At 35.2% G+C, this 22,444-nt stretch overlaps 1 protein-coding gene across 2 annotated transcripts in view; it reads right to left on the bottom strand.

The window, feature by feature from the left end:
- Positions 1–22,444, bottom strand: part of SGCZ (sarcoglycan zeta) — a gene marked incomplete at both ends in the record, with an annotated part of 369,456 nt that overhangs the window by 93,510 nt on the left and 253,502 nt on the right. For both annotated transcript variants that reach the window (XM_080928698.1, XM_080928699.1), the window contains one exon: positions 2,993–3,080. In XM_080928698.1, coding sequence (XP_080784824.1) covers positions 2,993–3,080 — 88 coding nt within the window. The remainder of the gene's footprint in view (positions 1–2,992; positions 3,081–22,444) is intronic.

The following is a 22,444-nucleotide window of genomic DNA, read 5'->3' as shown; positions in this document are numbered from 1 at the left end:
CTAGCAGGAGCCTGATATACGTGTCTCCTGAGAGGCTTTGCCAAAGCCTTACTAATACAGGTGAGGATGGTTGCAGCCAATCATAGGACTGAGCATGGGGACCCCAATGGAGGAGTTAGAGAATGGACTGAAGAATCTGTGGCTTTTTCAACCCCATAGAACATCAATATCAACCAACCTGACCCTCAGAACTTGCAGTGATAAGACACCAACCATTGAACATGACTCCATATGTAGCAGAGGATAGCATTGTGTATCATCAATAGGAGGAGAAGCCTTTTGTCTTATGAAGGCTTGTTTCCACATGTGGGAGAATGCCAGGGCATTGAGATGGGAGTAGGTTGAAGGGGTGGTAAGATCTTCATAAAACCAGAGGGAGGAGAGGCAGAAAGTGTTTGGGGGAAAGTGGATAACATTCAAAGTGTAAATACTAAAAATATCCGATAAAAAAGAAAAACAAAAGAAAAAACAAACAAAAACAAAAAAATAGATTAGATTAAGCTTACCTAAAATGTATATATCTATACACACATTCATACATTCAAAAAGTATATCGAATTACCTATGCATTTATGCAAGGAGAATAGTTTGGGTTCTTTTTCAAAAGTAGAAATACAGTGTTAGAGTTAACATGGTATCATGATACATCTTTAAATTACATTACACATCTCTTTTTACATGAACTAAGAAAGTTGGCTTATAATAAAGAAGAAATATTCAAAGTAGATAAGCATCTGTTTTGCTCGTATCTCCTAAATAGTATTTTGATCAACATAATAGAATAGAACAAAAAACTGCCAATGCAGTAACTTTTCTTTTCTAATATATTAGAATAATAAAATCTGGAAATGTATTTAATGCCCGTTGAAATGCACTGTTCGTTTTTATTAGAATTCAGTATACTGCTAGTATACTTAGATTTGCAGAATAACTACAACTATCATCCATAAATATATGCTGATATGGAGGTATTATATTTACTATTAACAAATATTGTTATACATAAGAACAAGTAAGTGTCATGCCTATTTTAGAAAAGGGTAAACTTGATCTCCAAAACAGGTGAGCTGTTTTCTTAGAGTTCACAGAAGTAAAGACATACTTTGATTTCGAATATATACATCTGTATTTAAGAAAAGGTCTCACTATATAGTCCTAGCTCACCAGGAAGTCACTATATAGACAGGGGTGGCCTGAACTCACAGATATCTTCTTACTTCAATTGCTCCTACAGTGTGATTAAAAGGTTGTCTCACACAGCTGGCCATACCAGATTATTTAATAAATTATTGCCTACTCTGTAGTTAATGTGCTTTTAATATTTTTATGGACTCTTACAAGGGAATAAAACATAGGGGAGTGAACAACAGTGTGCCTAAGTCTCCAGGTTTTACTTCTAGTTTTCTTAATTTAAATGCATTTCTAATTATAGAAACAATTGTCTATGATATATTCATTAAAGTTAAACAATGTTTTCCTCTTTTTATTTTTCTCTCGTTTGAATAATATTAATATTACATTGACAGAGATTTTGAGAGTGGCTAAAATGCTAGCAAAATATAGTCTTTATTTTTCATGCATAAGATGAAATGCGGATGGCATTTTTCTATACACCCTGTAATCAAACCACTGCTTCATGCTGTAGGCAGGAATTATGCAACTGTTTTGTATTTTTGCAACATAGTCTCTGTATTCTTAACTTATCTGCTGACAGTTTCACTAAGAACTACTTCAGCTATGGTGAATTGAATGCAATATAAGATCCAATTTTAATAGGACATTTTAACGATAAGTAAATTTTGACTTGGAGGAACTCCCAGTTATTCATGCCAGCTTACACTACTCTGAAACAGTCACAAATTACTATTGAAATGAACAGTGAGATATTGACGATTCTGGCCCACTCATGCATACATACAAATATTTCATTCCTGTAATTTTAGTGAATTTATTTTAGCCCCCCCTTTTATAAGAAAGCAATATATTTTATAACAAAATATGTAGTTTGACAACTAGTAGATATCTACTGACACACTAAAGCTTTTAGTTTAATTAAAGAATATAATTGTGAAGGTTTCTTATATTCCACACAAAAGAGTTTTTCACATTTAACACTTCTACTTATACATATCACATAAATAACTGTTAATTTTTAAAAGTTCAATCAGAAATATTGAAAACATATATTTTGAAGAATTATTAATTTAGTGATTAAAAATGATTAATTATTTCTCAAACTTGAAAATCAGTCCTTTTCTAGTACATGTATATCAAACATATTTTATCACAGACTGTATATATATATATATAAAATTTCAAAATATTTAAGCATTATATGAATATCAAGTATGCAAAATTTACATAGATACAAATGACTTTAGCTTTTCTTTTTTTCTTATAAAATACTACGTGTAATATTTCCACATGATGTCTTGATAAATGTTAATAATTAACATTTATTTGATAATAGTAAAATCCAATAGGATTGAGGTTGTTTCTTGGAAGAGCATTTGCTTTCATGCGGGAAGCCTCTGGGTCAGACCATATTATTGAACTGTGTAGAGTGTAAGGTTCGCATCTTGGAGTTACAGGCAAGAGAATCAGAAGGTTAAGGTTGTCGTCAGCTACAGAGTCAGTTTGAGGCCAGTCCAGTCTGCATGACATTCTATTTCATAAATCAAAAGTAAAGCAAACAAAATACTAGTATGTTTTTTATTTGTATTTTAATTACTAAATCTTTCGTTATATAATCCCAACAAAAAGATTTCTCAGAAACTGAAAGCAGTGACACTGTAATTTAGTCCCCCTGTAGCATACTGACTAATAACTACCCACTTTTGGTAGTTAAATTGGGGCCACATAAGATCATGTGCAAGTCAATGACAGTTCGGCAATGGCAGGTCTGCCTATGTGTTAGAGAAGTAACACAGTCACATGGATTTCAACTTGACCACTAAATATAAAAGAGCAAACTTTACCTCCAAACACTCACCGACTGTCAGCTGTCCAGTGAGCTGCCCCATGTGGTTTCTTGCATTCACTGTTACATTTCTGTCAGACTGTAAGACCAATGGACTGTCCTAAGAAATATGCATGAAATAAAAAAAAAATCAAACAAAAGCACAACTGTAGTCAAAACAGGTAAAAGCATGCAGTGCATGTTATCTCAATTTATCAATACAAAACACTAGGCAATTGCATTAACATTTGGTTAAGTTGGATAAAAAGATGGTGTCTCAAAATAATTTTACAGTAGAATGGAATGTTTTGTTGTTTATACCCAGGCACTAACCATCTGATGGCAGCAGATCCAATTCTATGTGTGGGTCTTAACCAAGTGAATAGAAAGTAAGAACAATTTTAATGATATGTGAGCTTGCTGGCACAGATAATTCGTGCAGTTTCAATGAGGGAATGTCTAGGTAACTTTCAAAATTTACTATTAAATGATAGATTCTCAAATTTATCTCCTCTGATCACTGTAAGCACTATTTAATTCAACTCATAAATTCTCTATCCAAATAGAAAATATGATAAAGTACCTATGACATGGACAGTTTACTTGACTTGTGTTGCATATTCAACTTTATCATTTTGTAGTTTACTGAATTGTATCCAAAAATGACATAGTCTATGGTAGTCAGGTTTACAGAGCTGTACATCTATTATTTCTCCTGGAGCAAATAGAATTTGCTATGTGTTGATTAAGTTTAGAAGCCTATACAATTAATTGCTGAGTTTTTTTACTATCTTGTTCATCTTGCCTATATGGAGATGCTCTGTGAATTTTACAGTGGCTGAGGCAAGGAAGTGTAAGTTGTTCAAGTTGGGTTCCTGAAGGTTTTTTCTTCTTCTTTCTTTCCCTTTGTGGTTGTCTTATGTGTTCAATTACATGTCTTGTGGTCAGGTATGTGTTAAAAATGATTTCATTCAGAATTAAGCATTTCAAAGTCTCTCATTTTCTGCTTCATGCCCAGTTGTGGGACTCCATTAATTACCATCTACCAGGGACAGACCACCATGGTGTTGAATGATACACACCTGTATGTAGAGTAATATGTCATCAGGTGTTATTTTCATGCTCTGCTGCTTTAGAAGATAATAGTATTGTGTGTTCTGTAGGGCTCATGACCTCTATAGTATTCAGATCTTAGCCTCAACACTAGTATGAGAAATGGTTTCTTTTGGACAAAGTGGACCATAAGTCCAAAAAAAAAAAAATAAAAGATTTTTATTTCCCTATTATTCTGGTGGCTACTATTCCACCCATTGGCATATAGGCATATTATAGCTCGCAGATTTCATAACTTGTAGAGATTGATGATTCATTTTTTCCTTTGACAGTGTGTATAGTATCTTCTAGCACTATGAATGTTACATAGTATGGGTGAAACTATACTTCTCCCTGGTCTATGCCATAAGAAGGAAGTGTATTCAGCAATCAATCTGGATTTATTGTTAATATATAGAGAATAGCCATAACATTAGCTGTATCCTGTAGAATTTTGGAAGTCTATGAGTTTCCTTTTGCCAATTTTTCAAAATGCTGGGGACTGTATTTGATAGCATATGATTTCTAGTTGGGGGCACTGTTTCCTTCCATTTTATGGTAACTTCATTTAAATTTCTTCCTTTTGATTGGAAAATTTATTTATTTACATTTCAAATGCTATTCCCTTTTCTAGATTCTCCTCTGCAAACCTCCTATCACATCCTCTTCCTCCTGCTTCTATGATTGTGCTCTCCAAATGACTCACCCACATCTTCCTGCCTCCCCATTGGGCATCTAGCTTTGCCAGGACCAAGACCTCTCTTCCCATTGATGTCTGACAAGCAAGGCATCCTCTGCTACATATGCAGCTGGAGCCATGGATCCCTCCATGTGTGCTCTTCGGTTGGTGGTTTAGTCTCTGGAAGCTCTGGGGCATATGGATGGTTGATATTGTTGTTCTGCCTATGAGTTGCAAATTCCTACAGCTCCTTCAGTCCTTTCTCTAACTCCTCCATTTGTGACCCCATGCGAAGTTGGCTGAGAGCATTTGCCTCTGTATTTGTTTGGCAAATTCTCTCAGGAGACAGCTGTATTAGGATCCTGCCAGCAAGCACTTCTTGGCATTCACCATATACTTCTATATGAAGCTTCTAGAATAGTGACTTCAGTATGGATTTTGAAACATCTTTAGTGTTAGTTATTCTTCCCCCATATTCCATTTAATAACCTATGATTCAGTATTCTTTAATCTGCCTAAACCACATGAGGATGCAACAAAAAAAAAAAAAAAAGGAAATTTGAGACCAATTTTGCTTAGGAATATCAATGAAAAAATAATCAATAAAATCCTTGCAAACTGAAAAGAAGACCTCATCAAAACCATCATCCATCATAGTCAAGTAGGCTTCATCTCAGGGATGCAAGATTGGTCCAACATATAAAAATCTATTAATTTTGTCCACTACATAAACAAACTCAAAGAAGCAAATCACATGATTATCTCCTTAGGTGCTGAAAAAGCATTTGAAAAAACACAACACAAATTTATTTCTTGAGAGACATGAAGTTATTGTCACACAGATATTTCACTTGTCTGGTTAGTTACTCCAAGATAGTTTATATTAACTGTCACTATTGTAAAAGGTGTTGTTTCTTTCTCTGCCTGTTTATCATTTGTATAAAGAAAGGCTGCTGACTTATTTAATTTTATATTCAGCCACTTTGCTGAAGTTGTTTATTATCTGTAGAAATTTTTTGGTAGAATTTTTGGGGTCACTTATGTATACAAATTTATGATCTGCATATAGTGATACCTTGACCTTTTCTTTGCCAATTTGAATCAACTTGATCTTCTTTTAGTACTATATTTAATAGATATGGGTAGAGTAGACTTTCTTCTATTGTTCCTGATTTTAGTGGGGTAATGAATTAAACAGAATTCACAACAGAAAAACCTCAAATGGATGAGAAGCACTTAAAAATGATCAAATTCCCTACTGATCAGGGAAATGAAAATCAAAACAATCCTGATATTCTACCTTACAATAATTACAATGGCTAAAATCAAAACTTCAAGTGGCAGCCCATGAGGGCAAAGATGTGCAGAATGAGGAACAATCCTTCATTGTTGGTTAAATTTCAAACAGCTACAACAACTCTGCAAATCAATTTGGAGGTTCCTCAGAAAATTGGAAATAGATCTACCTTAAAACCCAGATATACCACTCCTGGACATATACCCCAAAGATGCCCACTATGCCACAGGGGCACATGTTCCACTATGCTCTTAGTAGCCTCATTTGTGATAGTTAGAAGATATAAACAATCCATATGTCCCACAGCAGAAGAGTGTATACAGAACATATTGTACATTTACACAATGAAATACTACTCATCTATTAAGAATGAAGACTTCTTGAGTTTTGCAGGCAAATGGATGGAACTAGAAAATACATCCTGAGTGAGGCAACTCAGACCCAAAAGTAAATATGTGATATGAACTCACTAATAAGTTGATGTTATCTAAACACAGAACAGAATACCCAGGGTACATTCTTCAGTACTCCAAACGTTAAACAAGCCGAAATGAGAAGTGAGGAGACCTCAATTCTACTTAGCAGGGAGAAGAAAGCCAGCCATCACAGGAGGGTAGAGGAATGGAGGAACCTGGGTGAAAATGGGGATAGCAAGGGGAACAGGGGAACATGATCAGGTATTGGATGAGGAGAAATGACTGAAGTCCTGAGAATTAGCAGAAAAAAATGGAAACAGGCAACCTCAGGAGGTAGGAGGTCAGGGGGAGCCTCTATACAAAGACCTTGGAGGTGAGAAGCTCTCAGGACTCAAAGGGAGGGATCTTAAATAAAATTCCATACAGTTGGATGAGGTAACTTGTAGAGCCCACCTCCAATAGAAATACAGGGCATCAAGTGCATGGATGGGGTTGCCATCCCACAGTCAAAACTCTGACCCAGAAGTTTTCTTGTCTGAAACAACTGCAGTGACAAAAATAGAGATGAGTCCGAGTAGAGGTTCAGCAACATGCCCAAATTGGGATCCAGAAAAGGAGAGGTCCCAAGGCCCGACACTATTGCTCATGCTGTGGTGTGCTCACCAAAACGGGCCTATCATGACTGTCCTCTGAAATATACAACATCTACACCCAACCAATGGACAGAAGCTACTGACACCTGTGGTTGAATTAGAGAAAAGCTGAAAGAAGCTGAAGGAGGGCGACCCTATAGGCAGACCAGTAGTCTCCATTAACCTTGATCCCTGGGATCTTTCAGACACTGAGCCACCAATCAGGCAGCATACACCAGCTGATATGAAGCCCCTCAACACATATACTGCAAAGCATTCCTGAGTCTGGATTCAGGCATTGATGATGCATCTTACCCTCAAGAGACTGGATTCCCCATGAATTGGAGAAATTTGTTGGGGTAGGAGTGGGGCTCGGGGACATACTTGAGAAGATTGGGGAAGAAGGTATTGATTGTGGAACAGTCAGAAGGTGTACCAAAAGAGACATAAATCTGAACTGGAAAAAGAGATTAAATTTTTTTAAAAAAGGAAACAAAGGAAAAAATTTACTAAATCCTTCTCATAATTCAAAAGTTGTGGATAGTTGATTAACTGAATTTGCATTTACATTATTTCCAAGTATTTGATGTATATCAATTTTAGATTCATAAGTTTTATGAGAATATTTGCTTTTCCTTGAATTACCAGACTTATGTAATGAACACATACAAGTATAAAGATAATAATATGGATAACATACTGGTCTGTTTAAGTGATGGGCTGAGATATTATTGTAAGAATTATTGCTGCATGAAAGAATATGAGACCAATGCAAAGTAAATTTAAAAGACAAGAGCCAATAGGCAATTCCTCTTATCTACTATAGGAATAGACCTGTTAGGGCTGCTGGTTTAATCATTGTGCATTTCTGTTTGCAACCCGTCAGTTTGCTTTGCTCTCACAATAGGGATCCTATTGAAGTTCTATCCCTGGCTCAGCTCCATTCCACTTATTCCACTAAATTTCCTCTCGGAATTAAATTTTTATATCCAGATTAAATTTTTACTATGGTAGCAGCAGCAATTCTTTGTACTTACTAAAACTATAAACAGAGCTATCAGAGGTGATGAGCAATTCTCTACAATAGGCTCATGTGAATAAAACTGCATTATTATACCATTCTTTTTTTTTAGTTCTTTTAAGCCAATGAATTTCCTAAGAGTGCAGCATGTTCACCAACAAATCAGTCTATTTTTTGTCTATATAACCTTTTATATAATGTTCACTGTATTACAAATAAATGCATATGTGATTAACAAAATTGTGACAACTCAGTGAGTTATCTAACAGGAGATATGAAATCATTCAATTCCATGCAACTGAGTCGTTGCTAGTAGCTTTATTTTTTCCATTGTGCCTCAATAGTAAAATCTACTCTTTATATAAGAAATGACATGTAGGAAACATTACTCCAAACAATGATTTTAATATACCTTTTTATTCTCTTGTGGCTGTTTCTCCATGGGCCGCTCTTCGGGAAAAGGGGGGTTCATTAATTTCTCCTTTCTTATATTGTTTCCTAATGTTTTCTTGTATCCTGTACTTCAAATCGGAGAACACTAATATCTAGTCTTAGACATTAAAACAAACAGTATTATCCTCTTATGTTTTGTAATTTCTTTAAAAATGAGGGAGGATTATTATGTAATATTACATCAAGGGTCAATAGCTACTTTAAAATGACTAAATAGTCAAGTTCTATACCACAAAGTTCACTAACATACTAATCTGCTTTTATTAATACCTATAAAGCACCATACTCAAAAAGTTTTAACTATTCGCAGAACATAAGTAAGGGCAGACTTAGCTTCCTCAGCCTGTTCTCCTCATGTTCTCTAGAATATTTTCAACGTCTACTGTTTTTGAACCATTTTCATTTTAATATTTTTGATCTAATATAATTACATAATTTCTCCTTAGTTTTTCTCCCTTCTACTTCCTTTTGCTCCCTAAGACTAACAGCTCCCAAAACATTTTATACATTCTTTGTCCTTTACTGCTAAATAAAATTCCATTGTCTGTAAGTATCTCAGGTTCACTGTCCATTCCTCTATTGATGAACATCTAGAGAGGTTTCCTTTCCTAGCTATTATGAATAGAGTGGTACTGAACAAAGAGATGCACACATCTCTGTTATAGTGGCTGGGTACTTAGGGTACATTTCCAGGAGCAGTAGAGGTGGGTCATATGGCAATTATTTCTTTAACTTTCAGAAGAAACTTCACATTGTTTTAAACAGGGGCTGCACAAACTTTCAATACCTCTAATAGTGGGTTAGATGTCTTCTCCACATTTTCACCAGCCATTATAGTCCCTTTAGTTTTCTTTATAATACATATTATGGCTGAAATAACATAATTTCTCAATGTTTTTATAATCTGCTATCTTACAGTGGGTAAGGGTGTTGAAGAGACTTCTTAGTCATACAATTTTCTTCTGGAAAACTCTGCTCTGTTCCCAAGACCACTCTTAATTGGGGTGTTGGCTTTCTTCATTTGCAGTCTATTACTCTTGTAAAGTTTAGACACAGGTCCTGTGACAGATGTAGAGCTAACAAGGATTTAACTTGTCTGTGCTGCTTATTCACAGTGGTGATGGTTTCATTTGCAAAAAAAAAAATAAAAAAAAAACTTTTTAATTTTGTGAGACTGATCAACTGTTGGCTGGTTTGCATTAACTAGAGTCCTATTCAAAATGCCTTTAGTTGTGCCTGTATATCTAAGTGAATTCTGACAGTACCTATCCAGAGTTTCAGCAGTTCCGGCCTAACAGTGAGGCTGTGTTTCTGGTGGAATTAGCTTTAGTGCATGATAAGAAAGGGATTGAGTTGCTCTTTTCTCCGTTAAGTTATCTAGCTTGCACAGCACCATTTTTTTTGGGCAACTCTCATCTCCAAAATGTGCTTGTGACATCTTTTTCCAACATCAGGTGACTTTAGATTTGTGGGTTCTCCATTCTTTCTATGTTTCTATCTTTATCTTTGAGTGTATACATTAATTACAGTGTTTCTTTCTTCCCTTTCCTACCTCCAAATACTGCCAGATAACTCTCTGCCTTCCCCCATTCCAATGTATGCCCTCTTTTTATGTTAGCTGTTATTACACACATGCATGTCTATACATGCACACACACACATGTACATAATATATATTACTAGATATAATCTATTGAGTCAATATAGCATGCCATTTATGTGTATTTTGTGAACTGACCATTTCTTTATGACCAGACAACCAATTGGTGGGCTCTTCTCTGGGGAGGACACCCCCTCTCCCATTTTCACTCAGCTGCTTGCATTGTGATAATGTATGTGTTAAGGCCTACTATGGTTTCATCAATCGAGTTTGGCATAGTTGTTGGTTTCCTTCCTGTTCTGCTCACCTTAGGGTAGTTGTGTTGGTGAGACTCCACAGCTTCAAATTCTACTATTACTAAGAAACATAATCTCTCAAGGAAAGCCCTGATCTTCAGGCTCTGCCAACCTTTTTACACTTTATACATAGTATTTGTTTACTCTTCATTCTTAGTTTTAGCCTCTGTTACTTTTCTAAACAATTTTAACATAAACATATATTAGTATACTAATATTAAAAGAAAATATTTCTTAATATTTCTTTTTGTTAGGCAAATTCATATTTGTAGCGTATAAGTATTTTATGATATGGTCCACTTTTCCTTGTTTAGCTTCATTTTATAACATGTGTTTACCCAACTTTTCTTTGTTCTCTTCATTCTCAATTTTAGTTTCTTTTTGCCTATACTATAATTCATGCTCACTTCTTATTATCTGGCTGAATGACAGTTGAAACGCTCATTTTTCAAATCCCAGCTCAGAGCTGCATTTCCCAGGCACTCTTCCTACTCTTCTAGTTAAAACTCTACTCCTCCCCCCGCAAGCAGTCAGCTTGATGTCTATTACCTTACTTGTCACAGGCATTCTGTTTTGTTTAATCACTTCCATGTCCACATTTCCACTTGACTGAACTCTCTGAAGAAAGAGTTGTGCTGTGGGCTGTCTATGCAGACTTTAAACAAACAAACAAACTGCAGTTTGTGTTAGGTATGGCACATGGTTTTCGGTCAACAAACACAGTCTAACTGGATGAAATATATAGAACACATTTGAAGTGAGTCAATCTTGGGTGGGCTCTAGATTTGTGTTGAGATCACAGAAACCTTAGGGGTCTGGCTACCTCTTTTGTTTCTGTTTTTCTTTTTCTCTTTTTAATCCCTTGTGATATGATTTCTGAAATACTTTTAAGTAAAACAAGCAGTATCACATGGTTTAATTTGTATTCTTTGTCTCTGCCTCCCAGGATAATCTCACCGCCCCTATTCCTTCTCTTATTTAACCTACTTAAAAAAAATAGGAAACTTTAAAAAAATTGTCTAATAACAAGATAACAAGGTTATTTAAAATTTAAGTTCCTCTGCAAGCAAATGATTTAATTGCTAAAATTGTCTTTTTTTAATGTAGTGGTATAAATTGTTATCAAAATGTCCCCAAATCCTGGGTTAATAATTTTATTAGAATGTAAAATAGTTCAAACAGACAGAGTGGCTATTAAAAGTTAACTTTTTATTCATTTCTTGTCCAATACTCTTATTGAGTCCATTCCTCACATGACATTCACTTCTAGGAATGTCTTTGTACATTGAAGCTGCCGTTCGGCAATGCCTGTCTCCTTGGTATTACACAGTGGTTATGGTAGACTATTTACTTCTGTTTGACATTCCTTATTCTTATTCCCACTGACAAATGTCGATTCAGAAAGTTGCTTTAGGAAACAGTTTTACCATAGCTCTCAAATATAAACGATTAAAACCATTCCATTCCTAAATCCACTGAATGTTTCAAATCAAACATTAACTATCAGTAGCCTTAGGGAATGATTTTTTTCATAACTAATGACTCTGGATGAAAAAAAGTACAAACCAAAAAGAAAGATTCATGTAAGTAAGACATGGCTATTTTACATCAATCAGGTGCACAACAGTACTAGAGATCTCGAGTCTTCTTAGACAGTATTTTCAGTACACAACAGTTCTTCCTCTTTCCTTCCACTCCAAAAAATGTATCTATTTTCTCTGTAGATATCTCTTTTGTCTTTCTTGTCCTTGTCTTAGCCCTTGGTGTCAACTCTGCCCACCAAGCATGTTCAGATCTATACATTTGTACTACACTAGCTAGTAGAACAATATTTCTATGGCCTGTGAAGAACATATAGACTAGATCTTACTTGGCAGAGCACAAAAAAATTTAGAGCATCAGGGAAATTTTTGTGTTACAATTTTTTTTCTGAAAAATCCAGAGATTCTATAAATTGCTATGATAATTTGGTAGATATTTTAACCTAGATAAATTACACAGCCTATTTTCATCAATCATATAAGTAAATTATTCTGGATATGGAGATGATAATGATGAGTGTGTATGTTTATTGGCAGAGTTAAGAAAAACAGAAATAAAAAAAGAATTTTGAGTATATATATATATGGAAAAAAATTCTTAGATGTTCAAAAAAAGATGGAAAAAAAACATCTTCATTAAGTTAGTTAATTTTCTTTCTCTGAATCTTGACAAATTAGGAAAGCAAGTTTCCTCACTCTAATTTTTACTTTTTAAATGTGACGCATTTTAACTGAGAAAAAACCAATTTTCTCAATAGGATGTATGTGCTTTCAAGTGTATCTTTAACTTCCAGTAGAGAAAGAGATAATGAAATTTAGATTATATTTCCTCAGAAATATCTTCATTCATGTAGCTAAATTTTCACTACTTGAAAAAAAAAACAGCTTTTTTTTTCTTCTTTCTCTTAAAATAAAATAGCTTATTAAATCTTCAAATATTTTTAAAAAAAACTTCAAACAACTTTTTAATTTACTTTGCATCTGTATCAATACTGAAACTTAATTCTTGAATTAGATGTGGAAACCTAAGAGGTTTTGGTTTTTTTTTTTTGTTTTGTTTTGTTTTGTTTTTGTTTTTTTTTTTTTTTTTTTTTTTGTATTTGTTATTGTATCTGCCTAACCTGAGATTTCTTATTGACAATAATAATAAAAAACAATTCTATTGAACAAATATTCTTGATGATACTTTTATACATCTAGAGAGAACAGACAGTCTATATATTACAAATGAAATATGGCAAAGTATATGGCTATTTGGTAAAAGGAAGATTATGAAATACATGTTTATTGTTACTTTCGGTTAAACCTTACCTTTGTTTAATAGGAATTTTTTAAAAGGATAGATTCTTACTTTGTACAACAGTAGCCCTAACACACATCTGATGCCTCCATCTCTCAAATGGTAGAATGACACACCTGCCCCACAGTGTACAGATCCAATAATGCAATTATTTCTTTCACTTAAACAATTATTGGTTTGTAAATCTTTAGTAATTCCTATACCTTCTTCTTCAACTATATATATACCATAGCTCTCTCTTCAACTGTATATATACCATATAAAAGTTATATATATATATATATATGTATATATATATATATATATATATATATATGTTACTTCTTCTAATTGCAACAGGTACTTCAAAATTGTGACATGTTATTTATACTCTTATTACTAAATCGGCTATAAGGTTTTATATTTTAAAAAGTCTAATGATCTCAAGACTTTGATCTGAAAGGAACACTAGTTTTATTCTTTACCTTTTAAAAATAATAATTATAACATTTGTGTTTATCAGACTTACTGGATCAAACCAAAGAGGAGAAGGCATAACTGGGTACACATATTTAGGTACTTAGAAATCTTTAGCACACATAGAAAAACCTGAATATCTTTCTAAAAGCATCCCAAGATCAAGGCAAGGTTCAAAGTTTGTGAGTACCTCAGAAGTCACACTCATGGTATTATTATACATATATCTATTTGATAGTATAATATCAATCTCTGACTATGATCTAGGATTGGGAACATATTTTTGTCAAGACATTTGTATCTATAATACTAGCATAAAAATAAAATGTCTCAGAAAAGAGTGTTTAATATATGTGAAAATTACAGAGAATTAGAAGCAAAAGAAACCCAGGGAATACTAGAGACTGACAGGATCAGAGATGGCTAAGGAACTGAGGGAAGAGTTTTATGGGTGGAGTATATTAGTGCATTACACGCTTGCATAAAAATCAACTAAGATGAATCAATTAAGGAAACTCAGAGTATGGGACACCACAAGAGAAATCCTGTATGTGTGAATCAGGCATAGATTTGAACTGTGTTCCTCTCCATGTCAAGATTAGTGGGTCAAATTATTTGTGGCTAATACTAAACTAATACAATGAGAGGAAAAAGAAATTTCAAGTTTCTAAACTAAAAAGTAATTCTAAACTGTTCCCTATAACATACCTGCCCAAAACGTCAGATTAGTTAAGATATTTATGAGGCTATACCAAACCTAGAGATGTGCCAATTAGAATACACCGAGTCTCATTTTCTACTTTACATAAAATTGACCAATTGTATGATGCACACAGATTTTCTTAGATATACTACTATTAAATTTTCATAGTCTTGCAAAATCATTTCCAAAATTAATGTTTTAACTTTCATCCTAAGGTCATGCACCTGCCCAATTTAGTAAATTCTTCAGATAGTTCTGACTATCCTATCACTGAATATCCAGGCCTGGTTTGGTTTATGCAACTCATGCAGCTGTCAAGCCTAATGAGCTCCCAGGAACCTAGCCAGCTGGGCCATACACCCACAGTGCAGACACAGCTGGTAGGCACATTTTAATGCTGTTCTGGTTGCAACTGATTGGAATCACTCTGTTACACCAATTAAAATAAAATAAATCAACACTGAGTATTTAAAGAATCAACCTACAAAATTCTCATGCTTGATCTTAAATCAGACAAACATGTACAGTGTCAGAAAGAGAGCTTAACTTCTATTCATTGTAAAGGAATTTTTATCTAGCAACATGGCTGCTCTGATCACAACATATGTCTGGGTGATCTGGCAGGAATGCAGACATCCTCTTAGTATACACCTCTAGTCCCTCTGGCTGGAATCCTTTTGACACACCCCTACACCAAACAATAGTGGACAGACAAAGGGATAAATCAGAAAAATAAAAAAAAAAATAACAGAATGAGTCTGAGATAGACTATGCCCAACTGACATGAAAAAAGCTATATAAAAGCAGGAAAGAGAGAGTGAGTACATTAGTGAGCTTGGGGTCATGCGTCAAGTCCAGGGCAGGGGAGCTGACTACCTTCCTATGTCTATCCAGTTCAGTGTTGGTCAACAGAGGCAGTTGAAGCCAAAGAATAATAAGAAGCCAGAGATTAGAATAAATTACCAGAGCTGGTTTGAGGTGAAACAGAAAACTTCAGAGAGAAGCTTAGAAAAGAGTAAATCAGTTATCTTGAAGAGGATTTTGAGCCAGAATAGCTGAGTTGAACTAGGCAAACAGAGTTAAAGAACTGGAAAAGATGAACTTATTTTGCAGTAAGCCTTCAAGACGACAATTACATTTGGCAAGAAAAAAACAAAAACAAAAACAACAACAACAAAAAAAAAAAACCAAAAAAAAAAAATAACAAAAAAAAAAAAACAAACAAAAAAAAACCATTTATAATTCATCAAAGGCATCTTAGACTCACACATCAGGCACATAACCAACAAAAGAATGGTCCACATTCACACATCATACTATGGAAATTTAAATAAGAAACTAAACTCAGGAGAACAGGGCTCAGCCCATCTGCCAGCAGGACCAGCAGTTCCCAAAGGTTTAAGACTGCTGAGGAGGGGATCTGGGCAGCCAGGGAGCAGAGAGTGCCTAGTGTGCACGGAAAGCACGCCCATGCCCTGCCTGATCCAGGGACCAGGAATGCAGAACTGGGATCTCTGTTCCCACCTGGTGGCTTACGGCACAGAACAGGTCTCAGACCATCCACAACCTGGACCAGTGGAGATCCAGAGACACAGACCAGATACAAGGGAAAGGCAAGAACATATCACTGACAACAAGATGGCAAGAGGAAAGAAAAGGAGCATATCCCAAGAAAACCATGACAACGTGGCAACACCAGTACCCAGCTCCCATAACAGCAAACATTGGAATGCCAAACATTCCAGAAACAGAAGACTCGGACCTAAAATCATACCTCAGGACGCTGATAGAGATCCTTAAACAAGAACGAAAAGAAAAGCAAAAAGAATCAGAAGCTTTAAAAAAAAAAAAAGAAAGAAAAGAAAAACACTCAAAGAACTAGAAGAAAACAGAACCAAAGAGTTGAAATCACTATATAGCAAACCAGCAGCTAACATCAAACTTAACTGTGGGAAACTTGAATCAATCCCACTAAAATCAGGAACTCCAAAAAGCTGCCAATTTCCCCTACCTATTCAACATAGTACTGGAAGTCCTGGCTGAAGCAATTAGACAGCAAAAGGAGACCAAGGGGATACAAATTGGAAAGGAATAGGTAAAAACATCACTCTTTGCAGATGACATAGTAGTTTACTTAAGTGACTCCAATATTCCACCAGAGAACTTCTACAGGGGATATACAAGTTAAGCAAAGTGGAAGGATACAAAATTAACTCAAACAAATCAGTAGCCTTCCTATATTCAAAGGACAAACATGTGGAAAAAGAAATTAGGGAAAAGATAACATTCACAATAGTCACAAAAACTATGAAATACCTTGGTGTGACTCTAACTAAGCAAGTGAAGGACCTGTATGACAAGAACTTCAAACCTTTAAAAAAGGAAATCGAGGAAGATCTCAGCTAATAGAAAGATCTCCCATGCTCATGGATTGGAAAAATCAACATCTTAAAAATGGCCATCCTACCAAAAGCAATCTACAGATTCAATGCAATCCCCATCAAAATTCCAACCCAGTTCTTCATTGAGTTGGAAAGATCATTGTGCAATTTCATATGGAATAACAAAAGACCTAGAATAGCGAAATTCATCCTCAACAACAAGAAAACATCTGGGGAATCACTACCCCTGACCTCAAGCTATATTACACGGCAATTGTGCTGAAAACTGCATGGTATTGGTACCGAAATAGGCACATGGATCAATGGAATAGATTAAAAGATCCTGATTTTTGACAAAGGATCTGTAAATATTTAATGGAAAAAGGGCAGCCTACTCAACAAAAGGTGTTGGTCTAACTGGCACTCAGCATGCAGAAGAATGAAAATAGACCCTTTCTTATTTCATTGTACAAAGCTCAAGTGTAAGTGGATCAAAGATCTCCACATAAACCAGATACACTGAAACTATTAGATGAGAAAGTAGGGAAAACCTTAGAACACATAGGCACAGGAGAAAATTTTCTGAACAAAACAATAATGGCTCAAGCTCTAAGGTCAAAGATTAACAAATGGGACTTAATGAGATTGCAAAGTTTCTGTAAGGCTAAGGACATTGTCAAGGAAACAAAACTGCAGCCAACAGAATGGGAAAAGATCTTTACCAACTCCACAGATAGAGGCCTAATATCCAAAGTATACAAAGAACTCAAAAAGCTAGACACCAGAGAATCAACCAACCCCATCAACAAATGGGGTACAGAGCTAAACAAAATGTTCTCAATTGAGGAATATCGAATGGCTGATAAACAACAAAGGAAGTACTCTACATCCTTAGCCACCAGGGAAATGCAAATCAAAACAACCCTGAGATTCCACTTCACACCAGTCAGATTGGCCAAGATCCAAAACTCAGATGACAGCAGATTCTGGCGAGGTTGCAGAGAAAGAGGATAACTTCTCCACTGTTTTTGAGGTTGTAAACTGATACAACCACTCTGGAAATTAGTCTGGCGATACCTCAGAAAATTGGACATAGTACTACCTGAGGACCCAGTTATTCCACTTCTGGGCATATACCCCAGAGACACTTTAATGTACAAAAAAGATACATGCACCACAATGTTCATAGCAGCTCTATTTAAAATACCCAGTGGCTGGAATGAACTCAGATGTCCTTCAGTAGATGAATGGATACAAAAATTGTGGTACATTTACACAATGGAATACTATTCAACCACCAGAAACAATGACTTAACCAAATTCTTAAGAAAATGGCTGCATCTAGAGAATTTCATCCTGAGTGAGATAACCCAGTCACAAAAGAACATATGCCTTCACTGATAGTGGGATGCTAACCCCAGAGGCTCGGGCTGCCCCCAGAAACAACTCACATACTGTGTGAAGTTCAAGAAAAAAAGAAAAGAAAAGTAAACAAAACAAAAGAAAAAAAGAAAAAAAAAAAAGAAACTTCATGCTCAATTCTCACACACCAAGAACACATTGACTAATTCCAGGTTACACCCTGTTTTACATGTACTTTTTGCTCATTTTAAATAGTAATACCTTAATGCAGAGTATCAAAACTTAAAAAAAAGAAAAAAAAACATGCACTGACACAATTGTATTTGTATACATTTATGCAAAAATGTTTAATTTTTTTCTTTTATCTTTGTTTTTTAAAATAAAGTATAATAAAATAAAATAAAACAATTAAACTAAACTCAGTTTCCATACCTAAACTCAGTTCTGTTGGTGGGGCTCAGTTCTGTTGGTGGGGTTTTAAACTGGTACAAACACTCTGGAAATCAGTCTGGCAGTTCTTCAGAAAATTGAACATAATACTACCTGAAGACCCAGTTATTCCACTTTTGAGCATATACCCCGGATAAACTCCTACATACAACAAAGACACATGCACCACAATGTTCATAGCAGCCCTATTTATAATAGCCTAAAGCTGGAAAGAATCCACATGTCCTTCGGTAGTTGAATGGATACAAAAAAATGTGGTATATTTACACCATGGAGTACTACTCAGCTATCAGAAACAATTACTTTACCCAATTGTTATGAAAATGGATGCATCTAGAGAATATCATCCTGAGTGAGATAATCCAGTCACAAAAGAACAGACGTAATATGTAGTCACTTATAATGGTATACTACCCCAAAAACCTCTGAAAACTTCAAAAACAACTCAAAGACTATATGAAGTTCAAGAAAAACAAAGGGCAAAAAAAAAAAAAAAAAAAAAAAAGAAAAGAAAAGAAAAGAAAAAAGAAAAAAGAAAAAACCATTATGTGTAATTTTTACAAACCAAAAACTTAGACTATTTCCAGGTTACATCGTGTTTTACAAATACTTTATGCTCATTATAACTAGTAAGATTTTAATGCATAATATCAAACCTTTAAAAAAATCAAGTACTGACAAAAAAGTATTCATATACTTTTATGCAAAAAGTGCTTAAAATCTGTATGTTTATCTCTGTTTTTTTAAAATAGAGTTGTTCAATTAATAAAAAAAGTAAAAAAAGAAATTTTCTCCAATGAGGGTTACTATGAGTAAACCCAGAACCCTTATTTTAAATGAACAATGAAAAGTGTATGCAGAATTTATAGAGTTCAAAAACAACAGGCATAGAAATATTAATAAACATTGGGGATCTGAGTCAATTTTACAATGAAACCCAAGAACACACTATTATGCCTTAATGAAACAAGGAAGACAAGTCATATTTAAAAACCCAATAAAGGTAAGAGAGAGAGAACAACTGGTGAGTGGGAGACCTAGGCTGCAGGGGAGCAGAAAGATCTCTGCAGAGTGCACACGGAAAGTGCACCCCCTGCCTTGCCCTGCCCTGCCATGCCTGATCCAGTGACCAGGAACAGAAAATTAGAACTTCTGTTTCCAATAAGCGGCGACTTCAGGACATAGAGCGGAGCCTGGCCCATCTGCCACCCGGAACAGCGGCTCAAAGAGGCTGAGCAAGTGATGGGTGGGAGACCTGGAATGCCGGGGAGCAGAGAGATCTCTGCGGAGTGCACACGGAAAGTGCACACCCTGCCTTGCCCTGCCCTGCCGTGAACCTGGCAACACCAGAACCCAGCTCTCCCATAACAGCAAACATCGGAATTACAAACACTCCAAAAAAAGAAGACATAGACCTGAAATCATACCTCAAGATGCTGATAGAGATACTTAAACAAGAAAGGGAGGAAAAGAAAAAAGATTCAGAAGCTTTTAAAGAAGAAACAAGAAAAACACTCAAAGAACTAAAAAAACTAGAGGAAAACAGAACCAAAGAAATAAAGGAATGAAAGAGGGAAATTAAAACAGAAATTGACACAATAAAGAAAACGCTAAAAGAGATAACCCTAGGGGCAGAACACCAAAAAAAAAAAAAAAAAAAAAAAAAAAAAAAAAAAAAAAAAAAAGGAATTTAGGTGTCACAGAAGCAAGCATTTCCAATAGATTACAAGAGATCGAAGAGAGAATCTAGGGGGCAGAACACAACATTACAAACATAGACAAAACAGCCAGAGAAGATGGAAAAAACAAAAAGCTACTAACCCAAAATGTCCAGGAAATCCCAGACACAATGAGAAGACCGAACCTAAGGATAATAGGAATAGAAGAGGGAGAAGAGTATCAACTAAGAGGCACAGTAAATATCTTCAACAAAATCGTAGAAGAAATCTTCCCTACCCTCAAGAATGAGATGACTACGAGCATGAAAGAAGCCTTCAGAACTCCAAATAGATTGGACCAGAAAAGAAATACCTCCTGACACATATTAGTAAAAACATCAAGTGCCCAAAGCAAAGAAAGAATACTAAAAGCAGTAAGGGAAAAAGGTCAGGTAACATATAAAGGCAGGCCAATTAGACTCACACCCGATTTCTCAAAGAGACTATTAAAGCTAGAAGTGTCTGGACAGACATCATGCACTCCTTAAGAGAGCACAAGTGCAAGCCCAAGCTGCTATACCCAGCAAAACTATCAATCACCATCAATAGAGAGACGAAGATATTTCAAGACAAATCAAAATTCACACAATATCTGACCACAAACCCAGCACTACAACGAATTATAGGTGAAAAACCCAATACAATGAGGGAAAATACAGCCTAGTAAAAACAAGAAAACTGCTAAACAAGAAAACTAAAAGAAGAAAAAAACACAAATACAACTCAACCCAAAAAAGCAATAATGGCAGGAAACAGAAACAACTATTCCTTGATATCTATTAACATAAATGATCTTAACTCCCCAATAAAGAGACATAGACTATCAGACTGGATACATAAACAAAATCCAGCCTTTTGCTGCATACAGGAAACTCATCTCAGAGACAGAGACAGACACTATCTCAGAGTAAAAGGGTGGAAAAAAATCATCCAAGCAAACAGCTCCAAGAAGCAAGCTGGAGTGACTATTCTAATATTGAATATAGTAAATTTCCAATCAAAAGTTATCAAAAAAGATAAGGAAGGACACTTTTTACTCATTACCGGGGAAATCTGTCAGGAGGAACTCTCAATCCTTAACATATATGCTCCAAATAAAAAATCACCCACATTCATAAAAGAAACCCTACAAAAGCTCAAAAAATACATCGAACCCCAAACAATAATAGTGGGAGACTTTAATACCCCACTCTCACCAATGGACAGATCAGGGAAATAGAAACTGAACAAGGACACTGAAAAACTAGCAGAGACTTTCAACCAACTAGAATTAATAGATATGTACAGAACATATTATCCTAAAGTAAAAGAATACACCTTCTTCTCACCACCCCATGGCACCTTCTCGAAAATTGACCACATAATTGGACACAGAACGAGCCTCCATCAATATAAGAAGATTAAAATACTCCCATGCATCCTCTCAGATCACCATGGTCTACGGCTGGTCTTTAACAACAACAAAGACAACAAAAAGCCCACATACACATGGAAACTAAACAACACTCTGTTAAACGATAGCAGGGTCAAAGAAGAAATAAAGAAAGAAATTAAGGATTTTCTAGAATTCAACGAAAACGAACACACAACATACCCAAACCTATGGGATTCAATGAAAGTAGTATTGAGAGGAAAACTCATAGCCCTAAGTGCTTCCATAAAGAAACTGGAGAGAGCCTACATCAGCAACCTGACAGCACAGCTAAAAGCCCTAGAACAAAAAAAAGCAGATATACCCAAAAAGAGTAGACAGAAAGAAATAATCAAAATTAGGGCAGAAATATAGAAACAAAAAGAACCATTGAAAAATTCAACAAAACCAAGAATTGGTTCTTTGAGAAAATCAACAGGATTGATAAACCCCTAGCAAGACTAACTAGACGGCAAAGAGAGACTATCTAAATTAACAAAATCAGAAAGGAAAGTGCCGACATAACAACTGAAACTGAGGAAATACAAGAAATCATCAGATCCTACTACAAAAACTTATACTCCACAAAATTGGAAAATCTGGAGGAAATGGAAGAATTCCTAGACAGACACAAGATCCCAAAGTTAAACCAGGACCAAATAAACCATCTAAATAAC

Source organism: Micromys minutus (assembly GCF_963924665.1).
Source record: "Micromys minutus genome assembly, chromosome: 14".
Taxonomy (NCBI): Eukaryota; Metazoa; Chordata; class Mammalia; order Rodentia; family Muridae; genus Micromys; species Micromys minutus.
Note: the sequence above shows the minus strand (reverse complement) of the source record. Positions and strands in the feature narration are given on the sequence as shown.